Source organism: Panthera onca, chromosome A2 (genome assembly GCF_046562875.1).
Source record: "Panthera onca isolate mPanOnc1 chromosome A2, mPanOnc1 haplotype 2, whole genome shotgun sequence".
NCBI classification, from domain to species: Eukaryota; Metazoa; Chordata; class Mammalia; order Carnivora; family Felidae; genus Panthera; species Panthera onca.
Genome location: NC_138340.1, coordinates 114,049,410 through 114,068,081, shown reverse-complemented (window position 1 = coordinate 114,068,081; position 18,672 = coordinate 114,049,410). Strand labels below are relative to the sequence as shown.

The following is an 18,672-nucleotide window of genomic DNA, read 5'->3' as shown; positions in this document are numbered from 1 at the left end:
CAACCTAATTTCATCTTCCGATTAAGTGGCTGCCACCCAACATAAATGACCTTCCAGCGAAAATACTTTACGTGAAACAGGAGCGAGCAGATAAACAATGTGTGCCATACTGTCACACTGCACAGTAGCAGAGGGGTCTAGCAAATGACAGGACTTTGGAGAAATGAGACCCATTTCACAGCAGCTTAGCAGAAAGCCAATCCTTCTGATCTCACATACCCTTTCTGGTCCAAGTGTGTGACTTTCAGGTCAGTTCCATACTTATTCTTGATCCACTTAATTCCCTGCTGCTGGGGATCTATCATCAGAGGCCAGCGCTCACAGTGTGTTAGGATAGCGGCATTTTCGGTTGACATTCTGTCACTGGGAAGCCCTTCATTATTCCAGGTGGCGACTGTAGCATCATCCGTCAACATGGCAATTAAGTCCAGGCCTTCGGTTATTGGGATGGAAACCTTGAAAATCAGAGTTGAATGCAATAAACTGCCAGTGTGGCAGAGCAAAAGACTCAGCATGACAGACAAGAAAACGAAAGACCAAAGCCTGCAGAACACATGTGAATTCTCTCTGGACTCTCAGAAGCCAAATAAAACTCTCGCTGTGAAACAGAATTCAACCTGGTAAGTACGGTATTTTTACCTCTCAGAATTCTGTCAACTGCAGTATTCAACATCTGGTTTATTATTGCATCTGACTTCAGGTGAAAGGGACTCTGCCCTCTACATACATCGACAGCTGCTCCAACAAGGTGAGAGGGAATTAGATACTGGGAAGGATTGCAGGCCAACAGAAATGCATTCGCTTCAATGGAGTAATCACCCCCACATAAGCAAAGCTAAAATGCACTATCTTGCTCAGGCATTTCATCCTTTTTACTCCAGGCCAACCCTACAAGAGATGACTTCCCTTTCTTGGATAGGGTCATGGAAGGTATCCCGTCTGCAGGAACTCCACTGGCTTGCTGGCTGTGCCCAGGAACTGACATGGCGGCCTCTCCTCTGAGAGGGAATTGTATGCCCTGTCAATGTGGAAAGGAGCATTGCAAAGGGAGGAGCTGTCTCCTTTGAGAGGCAAAGAGAAACCTATTTAATTATTTGATTTAACTTTTAAGGTTTATTTACTTATTTTGAGACAGAAAGCATGAGATGGGGATGGGCAGAGAGAGAGAGAGAGAGAGAGAGAGAGAGAGAGAGAAACAGAGAGAGAATCCCAAGCAGGCTCGGCAGTGACAATGCAGAGCCCACTATGGGGCTTGAACTCATAAACCGTGAGATCATGACATGAGCTGAAGTTGGATGCTTAACCGACGGAGCCACCCAGGTGCCCTAAGATATCTATTTTAATATCTTTTTAAAATTTTTAAATGTTTTATTCATTTTTGAGAGAGAGTCAGAGTGTGAGTGGGGGAGGAGCAGAAAGAGGGAGACAGAATCTAAAGCAGGCTCTAGGCTCTGAGCTGTCAGCACAGAGCCCGACACGGGGCTCAATCTCATGAACCATGAGATCATGACCTGAGCCAAAGATGGACGCTTAACCAACTGAGCCACCCAGGCACCCTTCTATTTTTTTTTAATGTTTATTTATTTTTGATAGAGAGCGCAAGCAGGGCAAAGGCAGAGAGAGGGAGACACAGAATGTGAAGCAGGCTCTAGGCTCTGAGCTGTCAGCACAGAGCCTGACCTGGGGCTCAAACTCATGAACCGTGAAATCAGCTGAAGTCACACGCTCAACCAACTGAGCCACCTAGGCGCCACCCTAAGAAATCGATTTTAAAGAATAAGGATCATTCTTTACAAAAGCAACTTTACAAAAAATAAGATCATAGGAAAGAATTTGTTAAGAAATGTATTCATTTGGTCATCAATCACCAAATATTTATGGAGTACCTCCTCCATAAGAAACAGCATCTGGAGACCCCGTAATGAGCAAGATGAGTAAGGAGCTAGTCCCATGGCTGGGTGGGTGGGGGGGGGGGGGCGCTAATATGGAAACATGCCCCCAGAAGAGAGGGCAGTAAGAGCCCTACTTGGAGTGGGTTGGACGCGGGGGGTGTCGCAGCAGCAGCAGGAGTCTGACTGACTGGTTGACCATGGAGCTTCAGCAAAGAAGGTGCCAGAAGAATTCCTCCAGTAGAGCTACTGGATATGAATACATATAGGAAAAGCAGCGTAACATTCCTACTGTCTCTGACCACAGTGTTACCTTAGAAATAAATCAAACTCAGTCTCCTAGTGGGATGAGCAACAGCCTTGGTATTGACACACAATTTTCTTAAAGACACAAGAAAAATCATATCTTTTCGAATAAGCATCCTCCTATCAGCAAGGGATCTGGGGCTTTAACTTCTACTTAATGTAAACAACTTGAAGCAACTGGAGGTTTGAAATAACTTTCATGTCTGATGCTAAAAGGAGTAACAGAAAGTATACCTGTATGTCTTGTGTCCGAATTTGGTAGTTTCAACTGCTTGAGCACCTACTGTGCACGCAGTTGAGTGCAGGGGATCCAAGAGAAGTCCCCCTTTTTATAAAGGGTCAGTTTAATCTAGCAGGGGAAATAAAGCAGGTAACTCATAGTAAAGAATATCATAAATGTTGTGCAATACCTTGAGACTTAAATTTTCACAAACTACTTTTCGGATATTTTCTTGACAGTATTATGTTCAAATAGGTGGTTGCATAAGTGCACAAAGAAATTTTTTTTAATTAAAATATATTTTTTGTCATTTACACTATAGTAATCATTTTCATAATAAACTTTACCCTAGGTTTAGGCTGGGGAATATAAACCTCATTTCACATGTGTCTTTTTAATTCACTCTTTTCTTCATAAGTCCTCGAAGAAATCTGCTGAAAGGAAAATGAGTCTGGAAACCAAACACAAAAAAGGGAGCCCTTTATGTCTCAAGTCAGCTTTGCAAATCCAGAAGGCTCCATCTAATTGCTTCATTCAGTAGCATCAACCTAAGGGTCAGCCCGGATGCCACTATGATATGAGGTGGGGAAAAACAAAAACAAAGAGGCTCCCCTCTACAGAGAAGAAGCTTCTACTCGAGAGAAGGAGAAGGATGGATGTACATGCCATGAATCAACCCAAACTAATCCTAACACCACATGTATATCAAAATCCTCTGAAAACTAACCAAGTGGCATATTCCAAAGGAAGAAAGGGAACCTTCTGATGAGATGACACTTTCACTTCCCCAAGGAAGACTTTTGCACTGCTGATGGGAATGCAAACTGGTGCAGCCACTGTGGAAAGCAGTATGGAGAGTCCCCCCAAAAATTAAAAATGGAATTACCAAATGACCCAGTAATTGCATTACTGTGTATTTACCCACAGAATATGAAAACACTAATCCACAAGGACCTAGGCACCCCTATGTTCACTGCAGCATTACTTATAATAGCCAAATTATGGAAGTAGCTCAAGTGTCCATCCATAGATGGATAAAGAAGTGGTATACGTATAATAGAATATTACACAGCCATTAAAAAGAATGAAATCTTGCCATGTGCAACAACATGGATGGAGCCAGAGAGTATAAGGCTAAGTAAGTCAGTCAGGGAAAGACAAATATTATATGATTTTGCTCATATGTAGAATTTAAGAAATAAAACAAAAGAACAAGAAAAGAGACAAAGCAAAAAACCACATGGTTAAATACAAAGAACAGACGGACAGTTACCAGAGAGGAGGTGGGTGGAAGATGGGGGAATTAGGGAGATTCAAGAGTACACTTATCATGCTGAGCACCGGGTGATGTATGAAAGTGCTGAATCACTCTTTCGTATTCCCAAAACTAGTATTAACTGTATGTCAATTATACTGGAATTCAAGAAAAACAAAAACACACAGGGTTGCTGAACTGAAAAAAAAAAAAAAAAACACCACTCACATTTCTAGGTGACAAAAAAACCTAACATTTATAAGGCCTTACAAAATTTATTCACATACATTCACTCTTTTCCATGTGTCAGGTAACTTATAAGAGTTCTGCAAAGAAGCTATCTCTGGTTGTTTGCTTGTTTTCGCTTAGGGCACTGAGGCTTAGAAAGGCTACCACCACTAATAACCCCATGTATTTGTTCTGTCTTTAACTTCTCGGTCACATCGATGAGGAGAGTGTAAATGTCTCCATGAACTTGTCCGTGTTTCCGCCTGAGTGCCCAGAGGACAATAACTCTAGATGGGAACAATTTTGGGTAACGATTTTTACTTGGACCCACGGGCCATGTATGCCCATTACCCTGTCTTGTTCAGTCACTACCTTCTAAGCTATTCTCTGGATAAAAATCATGTTAAGTAACAGTTTAATTTGGACCCTCAAGGCCATGTACGCCCACTGTCCCTATCCTTTCAGTCACCACTCTGCTGCTGTTCCTTCCCGACCCAGCGTCCAGACTCACACCCCCAAGATGCACATTCTGCAACTCTTCCCACACGCCCTTTAGAATCATGGTCCTATTCAGATCAAATAACCTTGCTCCCACGACCTGCTCATCTTCACCAAAACATCAGTTCTCACTTAAGCAGTGGTTCTCAACCCTAGGCTGCATACTGGAATCCATGAGAGCTTTCCACAGCTGCCAACAGGCAGCCCGCCATCACTAGTGATTCCACTTCAATCGACATTGATTTGTTTTAAAAGTTCACTTCCATGTGATCTCAACATGAGGCTGGGTTACAGGAATGACTCCCCTGGGGACACACTTCCCTCGAGGGCTTTCTCCGTAGACTGTTGTCTTAATACCCTCAACACTCAAAATGTGTGTGGGAAAGAGTTGTCATCCCTCTTACTTGCCTATAGATCATTTAGATATTGGCAAATCTAAAAAGACATAAAACAGACTGGTGATTCCCCAAGCCTGGAGAGAATGGGGTGATTGGAGCTAATGGATATGGGTTTTTTTTTTTTCTGGGGCTGATGACCATGTTCTAGAATTGACTGTGATGATGGTTGTACAACTCTGTGGATATGCTAAACACCACTGAAATGAATATTTTAAAGGGGTGAATTGTATGGTGGGTAACTTACATCTTAATGAAAAGATATACTCAACACCTGCAACGTTCCAGGTACCATGCCAGGTTAACAAAATATACAGAACCCTTGCTTCCATGGATCTTACACTGCAGCTGAAGGAGGGAAAAGCTGTTAACCACAGTAAATGAGTAAGTGAAACAACATATTAGCAAGTGATAAGTGTTATGGGGAAAAATAGAGTGGGATGAGACATACTGAGGGATGGACATTATAATTCTTTCTGAGATTTGAAAATGGCATCTGAACAAAGACCTGATGGATGGGAATGAGCTATTTATATTACAGCACTATAAATATATGTATATATATGTGTGTGTGTGTGTGTGTATATATATATATATATATATATATATATAAAACTATTTATATCTCTACATAGATAGAAAAAACACCAAGGGCAAAGGGCCTGAGGTCAGAGCATATCTGGTATCTGGGCAGTGTGACTAAGGCAGAACAGTGAGGAAAAGAATAATAAGGAGTAAGATAGAGAAAGGGGCAAAATCAAAGAGGGGTTTACAAGACATTATAGGACTTCTGGCTTTTGCTCAGAGTGCAGTGAGGAGTCACAGAAAGAATTCTGAAAGAAAATTCACTTAATCTGACTTGCACTTTTAAAGAATCACACTGGCTATTGAGATGAGATTTTGGAGAGAAACAACCAATATAGCAACAGGGAAACCAGTTAGGAGGTTTTTGCAGTAATCCAAGAGAGGGATGATGCCTTGGCCCAGGATGGGAGCAGTGAAGGTGGTGAAAACTGGTCAGATTCTGAATGTATTTTGAAGGCATAGCCTGTATAATTTCCTGGATGGGCTGGATATGAGTGCCAGAGGGAAGAGTCATGTCAAGGTGACTCCAAGGATTTTGGCCCAACAGAAGGTGAAGCTGTCATTAAACAAGTTGGGAGTGCCTGGGTAAAAGAGGTTTTGGGTAGGGAGAAGGTCAGGATTTTGGTTTGGATGCACTATATGTGAGACATTTTTCTGACACAGAAGTTAAGATGCCAGGGTCTGGGCCACAGATATACTTTTGCAAATTACTGGTGTACAAGTGACATTTAAAGCCACACACCTGGTGAGAAGTAGCTCAAAGATTAAAAGCTGGGCATTTCAACATTAAGATTGGGGAGAACAGGAATAAATTAATGAAGTCTGAGAAAGAGTCACCAGTGACATAGGAGGAAGATGGGGAGGAGGGGAGGTTCTGGACTCTAGTAAAGAAGGTACTGATGGAAGGATGGAGTAATCAATCACATCAAACGTAGCCAAGAGTCAAGTAGGAGGAGACTGGAAAACAAACCACTAGACTTAGCCACGTGGAAGCAAAACTGCACAATAGGAGTTTTGGTAGAGTGGTGGGGACAAAGCCTGTCCAGAGTAACTCAGAAAATGGAGGGAAGATCTGCAGACAGTGTTTCTAGATTAGAGTCTAAAGTGATTACTGCAAATGAGAAGAGAGAAATGGAGGAGTAGCTGGAGAGGCAGGGAGGGTTCAGGAGAAATTTATTGGTGTATTTTTTAAAAATTTTTTAATGTTTATTTTTTTTGAGAGAGAGAGAGACACAGCATGAGTGGGGAAGGGGCAGAGAGAGAGGGAGACACAGAATTCAAAGCAGGTTCCAAGCTCTAACAGTCAGCACGGACCCTGACAATGGGCTTGAACTCATGAATTGTGAGCCAAAGTCAGACGCTTAACTGACTGAGCCACCCAGGTGCCCCTGATGCATTTTTCACATGGGAGAAATAACTACATATGTGAATGCTGTGGACATGATCTAGTAATGAAATAGTAGACAGGGAAAAATTCGTGAGAGGAGAGAAATGCTCTAGAATTATCCTTGAGGAAGGAAAAGTGATGGAAACTAGTATAAACCTATATGATCACCTTTAGATAAAATGTCAGCTGTTCATCTTACAGCATCAGGAGGAAAGACAGGGTATGAGTACAACATTTGCAGGTGAGAGATATGTCTGTGGGAGTTTATACACTATTACACACTAAATGTGTCAAATATCTCTCAACATTCTTGATTGTTTCTGAACTCTATGCTCTGAACTCTATTTCCCCTGTGGAACCACCTTGTTGTAATTATCATAGTTTTAGAACATACTTTACAATCTCGAAGGACAAGTGCTTTCTTACTGTTCTAGTCCAATATTATCTTGGCGTTCTCAAAAACATACCGTTCCAACAAACTTCAGGATCACTGGGTCAAGTAAGAATATAATTCCTGGAGTTTTGATTTGAACTAAGTTAAATTGATTTATAAAATTGGGGAGAATTGATCCATTTAGAATATAAAGTCTTCATTTCTAGGAATGTATTAAGGAAGGTTGACTTGCTTTATAAAAGGTTCTTTCCAAGGTTACCTTAAAGGTCATTAATAAATGACATGTTTGGTTTATAGGTCTTAAAACATCACAAAAACAGAAGGGTCCAGCTGGTGCAGTTAAAAGAGATGCAATTCTCAATTTCAGGGTTGTGAGTTCAAGCCCCACGTTGGGCATGGAGTCTACTTAAAAAATTTTTTTAATAAATTCTTTATTTTTAAATTTATTTTTTAATAAATAAATAAATAAATCACAAAAACCACAGTCACTTGTTGACTGGTAAACTTACAAACCATTTAAATCCCCAGGATACCTGAGACAAACTGACAAGTCGGAGACACTTAGGAGACTGTTACCTAAAGACAAGCAGAATTCTAGAAACACCCTATATGATAAGAAGAAATAACAACAGATGCTTCTTGAGAGGGCAGGACAAACACTTTCAGAAGAAAGTTAATTTAAAAAATTAACATTGAGCAATTTTAGCTCCTCTTGGGACTCTGGCATAGGTTCATACAGGTGTCATGGTCTTCCCACTCTGCTGTTATCAAATCTAAAGGAGTAAAAGATAACTAGCTCATTAACTGGAACCCCCTTTCCATAAGGACAAACATTTGTCCCACATGACACAAAAATACAGATTCAAAGCAGTACACGCACCCTGACGTTTACAGCAGCATTATCAATAAAAGTCAAACTACGGAAAGAGTCCCTATATCCACTGACTGATGAACAGATAAAGACGTGGTACATATATGCAATGAAAATCTTACTCAGCCGTCAAAAGGAATGCAACCACGTGGATAGAGCTAGAATGTATTGTGCTAAGCGAAAAGTCAATTGGAGACAGACACATACCATATGATTTTACTCATGTGGAATTTAAGAGATGAAACAAATGAACATATGGGAAAGCGGTGGTAAAAAGAGGAGAGAGGGAAACAAAACCACATTTAATGTTAGAGAACAAAGTGAGGACTGATGGAGGGAAGTGGGTGGGGAATGGACTAAATGGGTGACATGTAGTAAAGAGGGCACTGTGATGAGCACTGGGTGTTGTACATAAGGAATGAATCACTGAATTCTACTCCTGAAACCAATATTGCACTGTATGCTTACTAAAATTAAAAAAAAATCTTCAACATTAAAAATGTTTGCTACCACAGATACATTAAATAATTGAGTTATAAAAGGATTATTCTTTAAAATTAATTATGGAATGCTTTTAATAAATTTCATTTAATCTGCAGAAGCTCCACTGACATGTATTTGTGTCATGAAAACAACTATTGTGAAAATTGAGGCATAATTACTAATGTAGAACATCAATACACAGAGAGGTGTAGGATATCTTAAGGGCTTCCACCAACTGAGACGACACACTATTGCATAGGAAACAGGGGCCTGGGAGTCAGGAGGTCTGACTTCCCATTCGACATGACCTAAGTCAAGCCACTTAGACTTGTGTGACTCAGTTTTCTCATTGGTGTAAGGACGATCATAAAATAGATGATTTTTAAATCTTCCAAGTCTGTGATTTCACTTTGTTGATGGGTTTGAATTTTTAGATTTAGGCTGAGCTATTTTTAATACTTATATACAAAATGCTGACCTTTAATCTGTAAGTGGTTGTGAAAAAAAGTCTTTCATAATCCGTAATGTCAGGAAGAAAACAAAGTTTCATGTTAAACTGTAACGATAACCCAAATTTGACTTCAGTTATCAGTTTTGTTAAAAGCAGGTTTCCAGCTATATCACTATAGTGTATAAAAAATCATTTATTGGGGCACTTGGGTGGCTGAGTGGGTTGAGCGTCTGACTCTTAATTTTGGTTCAGGTCATGATCACAAGTTCGTGGGATCAAGTCCTATGTTGGTCTACACTCTGAGTGTGCAGCCTGCTTAAGATTCTCTCTCTTCCTCTGCCCCTTCCCTGCTCATACTTATTCTCTCTCTAGAATAAAAAAAATTAAAGTAATTTATTACTTTTCCTCCTTCTGTTGAAACCATCATTAAAGCAAGAAACACTGTAACACACAAGACATATCCTCATCATACTAGAATTTCCAGTCAGTCAGTCATGACAGAGGTAGAAATGAGCCTGGGATACAAACTATTTTTGTTTTTGTTAACTTTGTTTGTTTGGGAATGAGATCAAGAGTGAGATAGCATAAACACGGGAGGGCAAAGAGAGAGAGGAGAGAGGAGAGAGGAGAGAGAAGAGAGAGAGGAGAGAGGAGAGAGAGGATTCCAAGCAGGATTTGTGCTGCAGGCAAAATTATGACCTGAGCCGAAATCAAGAGGTGGATGCCGAACCAACTGAACCAACCAGACTCTTGCTTTTTGCCCCACACTCTTGTTTTTTTCTACTGAAATTTCAAGATGATGCTTCCAAATGCTGACAAGGTAGGGAAGTGACTTACCTTGTGCTGGAGAAAGGGAACCCACTTGCAGTCTACCAACTCCTGGCGATACTGTTTTGTAAAGGATCCAACGTAAGACACAAATGCTGCTGTAAGGAGAACGTCTCCACAGAGTGTCTTCTCTTGAGCTTCAAACGATTTAATAGACTGACCCCAGCGGATCTTCTCTGACTGAAAGTCGAATTACTCAGATGTAACCGCAGGGCGAACACCAACTTAACAAACGCTTAATGTAGTCACATCACCACTCAGTTTAGTCTACATCCTTCTGTACAAGCTTTTTAGAAGGCACAGAACTGAACTGGAAAGCATGGCAATTTTCATCCTTCTTACGTTTGAAACCCATAATTATGAAGGGGCTCTCATGCTCTCTTCAGCACAGTTTACTGCGTTATGGCATTAGAACTTTCCTATGTCCTTCCTGGTGGATGATCTAATGCTTTAATCATGATTGACCTCTTTCTCCCAAAGCTGACAGTCACTTTCCTGTCTCTGAGAATGGAGCATCAAGAAATTTGGCCAAGACTGAGTGACAGTGGGATTTTTAATGGTGGCTTCAGTGCTCTGTATTCCTCCCACTCTGCAACAAGGGTTCTACACACCACCCTAGACAAAGATTATTTTAAATTTTTTAATCTTTATTTTATCTTTGAGAGAGAGGGGGCGGGGTGGGGGAGACAGAATCTGAAAAAGGCTCCAGGCTCTGAGCTGTCAGCACAGAGCTTGACATGGGGCTCGAACCCAGGAGTCATGAGACCATGACCTGAGCTGAAGTCGCATGATTGACTGACGGAGCCACCCAAGTGGCCCCAGACAAATATTATTTTAAGCATACTGGCTATCAGCTGCTTGCAGACAAAGGAAAATAACAAACACCAATTATATTAATTAATTTAAAGGTAAAGCTGAAAGAGCCACCTATCCTGGATGCTATTAATTAAAGAATAGTGCTGGTATTATGCAGGTTATTTCTCTAATATAATCACTCTATCAATGGAAAAACCTATAACCTATGTAAAAAATGGACATCAGGAGGATCTCACTAGCTTTGAAGATAATACGCTCAAAGGATTCTGTTCAAGTCCTTCTATATAGTTGGATGACCATTTAAATCTGATTTCCAGGTTAAGTATGGGGAGGCCTTAATATTGGATTTGCATAAAACTGCACTAAGTATCTTTGGATTGACTGAACTGAAGGATAGTTCACTAATTCACTTTGTTTCAATGCAGGCTAAAATTGGTGTCACATTCTAAGCACATGCAAATTAATAGGAACTGAAAAAAGATCAGCAATGTGATAATAGAAGCAAAGAAGAACTCTGGAATTTAGCTTTGCTTGTGAAGAACAGAGAACACAGCAAAAATGATATATGTCAGAATAGACTGGAATGCCAGTCCCCTGCAAGCCATCATACTACCCATAACCCAGAGGTCATGAAATTAATGAGAATGGTTATCAAAGCTATTATAAATTGTCTTCTTGTTTTGCTTGATAAAGATCATCCCAAGTTAGCCATATAAACACTAAGGGACTTCAATTCTTTAGGCCTCTTTATTGAATTCATTACTTTCCTTCCTTAGCTACAGACCATACATCCATTAATTTCGAAGAGAAATTTCTCATTTGCCTTTCCTCCATCTTTGTTGTCTTTGGATAGTAAATGATAAACAATAAAGTGCACCCACCTCATTCTCCAAAACAGCTTTGAAATTTGAAGATTTACTAAACATAGCTTATTGGCTACTGAAATCGTCAATAATTTCACCATACCACCCACACAACATAAATCATTACTGACATTGGCTAACAAGGGTTTAAGAGTTGGAACATGTCCTGTAATAAATTTCTAGACAGTTAAAAATCACTATAATTTTATTCTAATGCATTATAGATTGCCTGTAATGTCATCCTGGCTGGGGTGACCCATTTCTAATTTTGAACAGCTGTTCAGCTCAGGAGTTAGTTAATGATTAAATATAAATTGCCTGATTTATTAGTCTGAATGGTTGAGACTATAGCTTCCAGGTCAATGCTATATAGACAAAATCATCAGTCTTGATGCTTTTCAGAAGTTAACTGTCTCCTGTTCTAGTCAGAAAGAATTTGTCCTCAAAGGAAAAGGTCTGACATCTTCAATTAATCCTTAAAAAAAAGTGTGTGTGTATACAAATACATATGTAATTTGTTTTTTGAATAGTTAACATTATTTCACTTTCTCTCCTCTCCTTGTCTAAATCATCCTGAACAAATAAAGCCTTTGGAACTTGGCTATTTGTTAGAAAGCCAAAGGTACAGCCTGTCTTTTCCTACAGTATACCTACTATAAGAAAACAGTCTAATTAACTGGCACTTTTTCATTTTCTTAGGTGCCTCACAAATAGTAAATGTTTCAAACTACTTAAATCATACCACTTTCAATAGAAACAGGTATAAACCTCACTAGTAGCAGTGGAATTTCTCAACTGATCTAAGAACAAATCTTCAAAGGGCTACTACATATATATATACACACATACATATACATACATATATATATACACACATATATATATACATATATATATACACACATATATATACATATATATATATGTGTATATATATATATATATATATATATATATATATTTTTTTTTTTTTTTTTTTTTTTTTTTTTTTTTTAACACAAAAGGCTCCTCAAACGCAACCATCCAGGAGCTCCTGGGTGGCTCAGTTGGTTGAATGTCCAACTTCAGCTGAGGTCATGATCTCGCGGTATGTGGGTTCAAGCCCCACGTTGGGCTCTGTGCTGACAGCTCAGAGCCTAGAGCCTGTTTCAGAGTCTGTTTCTCCCTCTCTTCCCCTCCCTCGCTCACACTCTGTCTCTCTCTCAAAAATAAATAAACATTAAAAAAAACCCTCAGCCATTCACTCATTCAACAAATATCTATTGGTGCCTATGATGTGCCAAGAATTATTCTGTTTGGGATCAAGCAGTACAGAAAACCGATGTAGTTCCTGTTCTTGGGGAGCTTCTATTCTAGTTAGGGAAAAAAGACCTCCCCCCACCCCCTGCCAAAAGTATATGCATTCACAAATGTATGTTTTTAAGGGTGTCATGTGGTGATAAATGCTATGAAAAAATAAAGCTGACTAAGTGGAAAGAGCGGGGGGTGGCTGTGTATACGGGCCGAGCAAAACTGCGTGATAAAGAGAACGTTTTAGCAGCAACCTGAAGAAAGTGAAGGAGCCAGCGATGTCATTAGTTGGACATGTGTAAGCCACGTGGAGGAAAAAGGCAGAGGCCACAGATCTAAGAGTGACTGACAGTATGAGAGGAGCAAGGGGGCCGGCAAAGGTGGAGTGAGAGGGAAGGTAACAGGTTTAAGGACAGAGAAACATCTGGGAGCCAGATCACATGGAGCCTTGTAGGCCAGGGAAAGACTTTGGACTATATTTTGAGTTAGACAATTAGTTACTGGAGAATTCTACGAGAGCGAAGACACAAATGAACTTAATTTTTAAATTACTCAGCTGCAATGAGGGGAGTGGACTTTCGGGGGCAATGGTGAAGACTGGGGCAGTGTTCCAGGGAAGAGAGGGGGTGGCCTGGACCAGCACAGGAAGAAGGCTGTGATTGGAAATGTACTTCACAGGTAGAGCCAAAACAACATGCTGATGGATTGGGTATGGGTCATGACAAAGAGAACAAAAACTCAAGAGCAAGTCCAAAGCTTTTACTTGCAATTACTGAGATGGAATGGACAGACTGGATTTTACAGAATGGACTGTGAGTTTAGATACAATGAACTTTTAGAGGGATGATGGGTTTAACTTTGTAGTAAATTTAAATTAGATTTTTTCAAGTCTACTCTAAAAGTTAGGCTATCGCCTAACCCAACCCATCCTAACACACGTCTACCTTCTTTGTTGCTAAGAGAATTCTGATTTTCAAGAGCGATGATGGGCCCAGCCCCACGAGATTGGCTTAGCCAATCATGATAACCCCATTTCCCATTTTCCTGGCCTTCTTTGCAGCTAGATGTGGTCAATCTAGTTCTGGCTAAAGAAGCTTAAGTGGCTGTCTGCCAGATGGGTTTCCAGGAGAAAAATCCAGCTGCTCCAGATTGTTTCTCTCTCCCCTGAACCTGGAGGTATAGCAGCCATCTGTGAGCGTGCTGCAGAGTGCCTCAGCGTGAAGGACCACATGCTAAATATGGAGAAGCAGAAGGGACACAGAGATTTGAAGTCTGATCACTAATTCCCTGAATCAAATTCCCTGATGGTGGTCCACCCCTGGAAAGCTTTTGCAATATACAGAAAATAAATTCCCATTTGTTCAAGCCACTGTAAATCAACTTTTCTATCACCTTCAGTTAACTGCTTTTCTAATAGTTCAGTATATGCTTTCAGGAAGCACTTAAATAAAAATAACAGCTTTACTGAGACTTAATTCGCGTATCGTGGAATTTACCCTGTAAAGTACATATTTGAGTGGTTTTTAGTATATTCACAGACTGGTATGATCATCCCCACTAATTGGAGAATGTTTCTCTCACATAATGGACAAACTGTACTTCTTAGCAGTCACTCCATACCCTGCCCACTTGCCCAGCCCCTGGCAACTGCTAATGTGTACATTTTGTAGCTTTGCCCATTCTGGACATTTCACATACACGGAATCACATGTTATGTGGCATTTTGTTCTGTCTTCTTTCACTTGATTTTCATTTCTTTGGTATTTTCAAGGTTCATCCATGTTGTAATATGTACCATACCTCAATCCTTTCTATGGACAAATAATATTCTATTGTATGAATATATTACACATGGGAGAGCAAATAAAATCTGTAACTTCCTGAGGACAAGGACTTAAGTTGTTCTACCACTGTGTTCAAACAGGATACATTTAAAAGAATTGTTTTAAAAATATTTATTTAACAGAGTAACTATCATAATATTAGGAAGTCAGTCCCTTGTAAAAAGATGTCACAGAAAAACCAACCAACCCACCCTGAAGGCTTATTTTTTAAAATGTTCTGATGGAAGAACTCAAGGGCAAGTGTGTATGAATAGGTTCAGACAACAGTTCAATCCCACAGTTATCTAACACCTGTTCTTGGTTTACGACAGATCTTAGGAAAATCACGAAGTTCAGGGCTATATACTAAAAAATACAAAGAATCCATCACTTCTTCCTTTCAGTCCATTGGAACTACAGTATTTATGATGATTATTTTGCTTCATTGTTGATTCCATGTCTATTTAGCTATTATCTATTTAGTTATTTTAACAGCAAATAAAGATACTCCCCCTCCCCCCCCAAAAAAAAACATGTGATCTGAATATTTTAATTAGAATTTTGGAAGAAAAGGTCAACTTGCCTCAAGTTCCTTGACAAGCCTGTTAGCTAGTTCAATAGTTTTGTTGGTTTGGTTCACCTCTTCTTGACACTGAACTTTCTTGGCTATTGCTTTTTCAAAGGAAGCAGTGAGTCTGCTCAGATTTCGATCCAAATCCTAGGTAAGAGTTACAATCAGCTTTTGAGACCTTTTTAGGTGAAATGGAAATAGTATAGTTATCTTAAAAATCTATGACCTTTAGGTCAATGAAACCAATCTCTCTACCTCCTTGATCTCTGCCCCTGTAGCATACATATATTAGGAAAGAAAAAGGAGTAGCGATAATAAACACCTCAGTGCCATTGTAGATGACAAGTTCACCATGTGGTCTTTTCACCTTCCTTCCTCACTAAGCAGAGGGCACACAGTGACTGCAGAGAGTGGACAAGCCCTCCAGACTCAAACACACCCTGGGTGCTCTGTCCCCTCTCCTGTGTGCCTAGCTAAGCCTCATCCTCCAGTACCACCTTTGGAATGATAATGGTCATCTTTTGGTTCTCCACCTCTTGACTCTTTTCTTATTTCTCATTGGTCCATAACTCAGGCAATGAAGAGTAGTGTTAATGATTAAGCCTCTCCAGACCTCAGCAACCTGACCCAACTTGGGACAATCAGATTTTATCTTTTGGAAATGGGAATTAAACTTAGAGGTATGTCATTGTCTTCAGCATCAAAAGACCTGGAAAGATCTGTACACTTTGGAGGGCTTCCTTTGGAGAGGGACCATCTTTCACCAGAGGCATAGGAAAACAGGGGAACCTGCTCTGGAGAAATAAAGAATGAAAGGGCAGCAAAATGAGAAATCACACAACTCTAGCCAAACACCAAAAGACATTCATGGCAGCTTGTTTCCTGGATCTCTTTCCTCCTAAGACCAAGTCATATTGTTTTTCCTCAGAGTTCCAGAAGTCATCCCGCTCTCTGTTTTGGCTTAAGGTTTTCTAAGTAGATTTCTATTTTTGATAGGCAAAAAACATGGTGAGTGACATATTAGTACTTGGGAGAGTTCTTACTACAGTAACTTGCTATCTGCCAAGTTCTTAAAACCCCAAATAAGATTTAGGACATTGCTTTTGTAAATAAGTGGGAAGTTCCAAGAGACTTTACTAAACAAACCTGTAGAACATTCACTATTCATCATTTAGAGATTGCTTATATTTGTCAACGACCCAGTTATCATTATTTAATTTATATCATGAAAGCAGCACCTCCTAAAGGAAATGATGTCTATGTCACATTTAAACAGCGAAACAGTATCAAATATATGAGAACACACTACCATTTAGAGATCAGATTAAAATACATAATATTTAAATGTCTATTTTAGGTCATTACAAGTACTCGTGGTCTTATAAAATACAGAAGCACGCGTGAGCCCTGGCATCCGACAGCTGTGTTCATATTTGGACTCCGCTACCAGCTAAGCAGCATCAAGGCAGACTGCTTACTTAACCTTTCTATGCCTGTTTCATCACCTGAAAAATGGAAATAGTAACGTTACCCAATTCACAGCGTTGACCTAAATATACACAGAACTAAGGTATACAATGATGCATATCGGTTCCCTTCATACGGTTGGGAGACCACAGTCTTCCATACAACATCAAGTTGGGAGACAACAGTCTCTTGTGTCTTTGTTTCTACACCTCTTGTGAAAAGGCACTGACAGCTTTTGTTCTGAACTATCTTTCCTAACATATCTGCATTGTAAATAGGCTTGGAAAATAGAGACTGTTCTTCTCTCTGGGCGGAAGACAAAACTGTCTCCAGATAAGAATAAAGATAGACTTCTCTCTAGGGCAAAGGGTGGGCAGGTTTAGGTGTAGTCCTCTTTATACTGGGGGTTTCTGGGCTTGCGATCTCTATACAAACCCAGTGTGTGGACAACATCAGCTGGTCCTCCGTGCATCCGTCCCATGGAAACTGGGGGACCAGAGGACCAATGCACTATGTCCATGCTGCTGGCTGTGCTGTGCATCACACAGTCCTCGGGTCTCTGACCCACACATATCAGGTCTTCTGCCCGCCTCCATAAAACTAACTTGTTAGCTTGCACGTAAGGCAAAATCTGTGTTCCTTCACTGTTCTTGATAGGCCCTGGCCTCTCAGCTTCCAGAAGTAAATGGACAAAGAAAGGAGGGAACCAGCCCACCAAATACCCTAAACCAGTGCTTTGCAAACTTGGGTGTGCATGACAACCCTCTGGAGGGTTTGATAAACCCACACTCCAGGATTCCCCCACTGGAGTTTCTCATTTAGTAGGTCTAGGGTGGGGTCTGAGAGTCTGTATTTCTAATGAGTTCCCAGGTGACACTTTTGCTGCTGGTGTAAGCAACACACTTGGAGAAACAGGGTCCTAAAAAGAAGGACTTCAGATTTGCTTCACGGCCATCCTTAAGCCCTGTATATTTGAGAGACTCAATGGCCTTTCTTCCACTCCAGCTCAGCCATTTCTTTTTTGCTCAACCTTCAATTAAAGGGTGTCTTTTAATCTTAAACTAGAGAGCCAGAGTAAAAGAACAAATACATACAGACCAACACTGGTATGAATGAACTGCCGTCACAGCACAGACGCTGACATCAGACACATCCCTACTTTGCTAGGTGAGAAAGCGACAGGAGATGCAAATCAGGAGGAGAGAAAGCCCAGGAGAGAGGAAAAATCAGAGGCTGCAGGATACGAAGGCAAAGCTAGCAAAAAGTGTAATTTCACTTGGGCTCAAACATTCATCTAACCTGCGCCAACAGACAGAAACTATGCGGAGGTACTTTGTCCTTGCCATGACCAGCCATGGGGTCTTCCCAGAGAATTGAACCTTGGTGGAAACTGCAGAAATTCTGTTGCATTAGTGACTACTCTTCGGAAATGCGTTTGTGGCAGGGGGATAGAGAGGACACATTCTTCATCAAGACATTTCAATTGTTACTCTATCTTCTTTCCTCTGTGTCTGCAAACTTAGCTCTGTGGCCTTCTGTGGCCTACTGATATGCGAGCCTCTCCTTATAACGTGAGTCTCTGAAAACAATCGTCACGAGCAATTCTATTGAGCCACTTGCAGGCTGTGTACAAAGGATTACTGATTCTGCAACCACACAAAGTCCGAGGTTTAGAATCACCTGTGGCTGCCTTAAACATCCTCATCACTTTTTCTATGAACATTAAATTGCTTACAATTTACATGAAACTGTTAATAGCAGGTGACAATTTTTTATTTATTTTTTTTTATTTTATTTTATTTTTTTAACGTTTTTTATTTATTTTTGGGACAGAGAGAGACAGAGCATGAACGGGGGAGGGGCAGAGAGAGAGGGAGACACAGAATCGGAAACAGGCTCCAGGCTCCGAGCCATCAGCCCAGAGCCTGACGCGGGGCTCGAACTCACAGACCGCGAGATCGTGAGATCGTGACCTGGCTGAAGTCGGTCGCTTAACCGACTGCGCCACCCAGGCGCCCCTTTTTTAATATTTTTTTTTTTTTAACGTTTTTT

The 18,672-nt window shown here is 40.5% G+C and overlaps 1 protein-coding gene across 1 annotated transcript in view; it reads right to left on the bottom strand.

Annotated features, from left to right (window-relative positions):
• The window catches only part of DNAH11 (dynein axonemal heavy chain 11), a 359,440-nt gene that overhangs the window by 85,430 nt on the left and 255,338 nt on the right, over positions 1-18,672 (bottom strand). The window contains exons 62-64 of the mRNA XM_060632677.3: positions 15,162-15,300; positions 9,800-9,966; positions 220-455 (exon numbers count right to left, since the gene is read on the bottom strand). Coding sequence (XP_060488660.3) covers positions 220-455; positions 9,800-9,966; positions 15,162-15,300 — 542 coding nt within the window. The remainder of the gene's footprint in view (positions 1-219; positions 456-9,799; positions 9,967-15,161; positions 15,301-18,672) is intronic.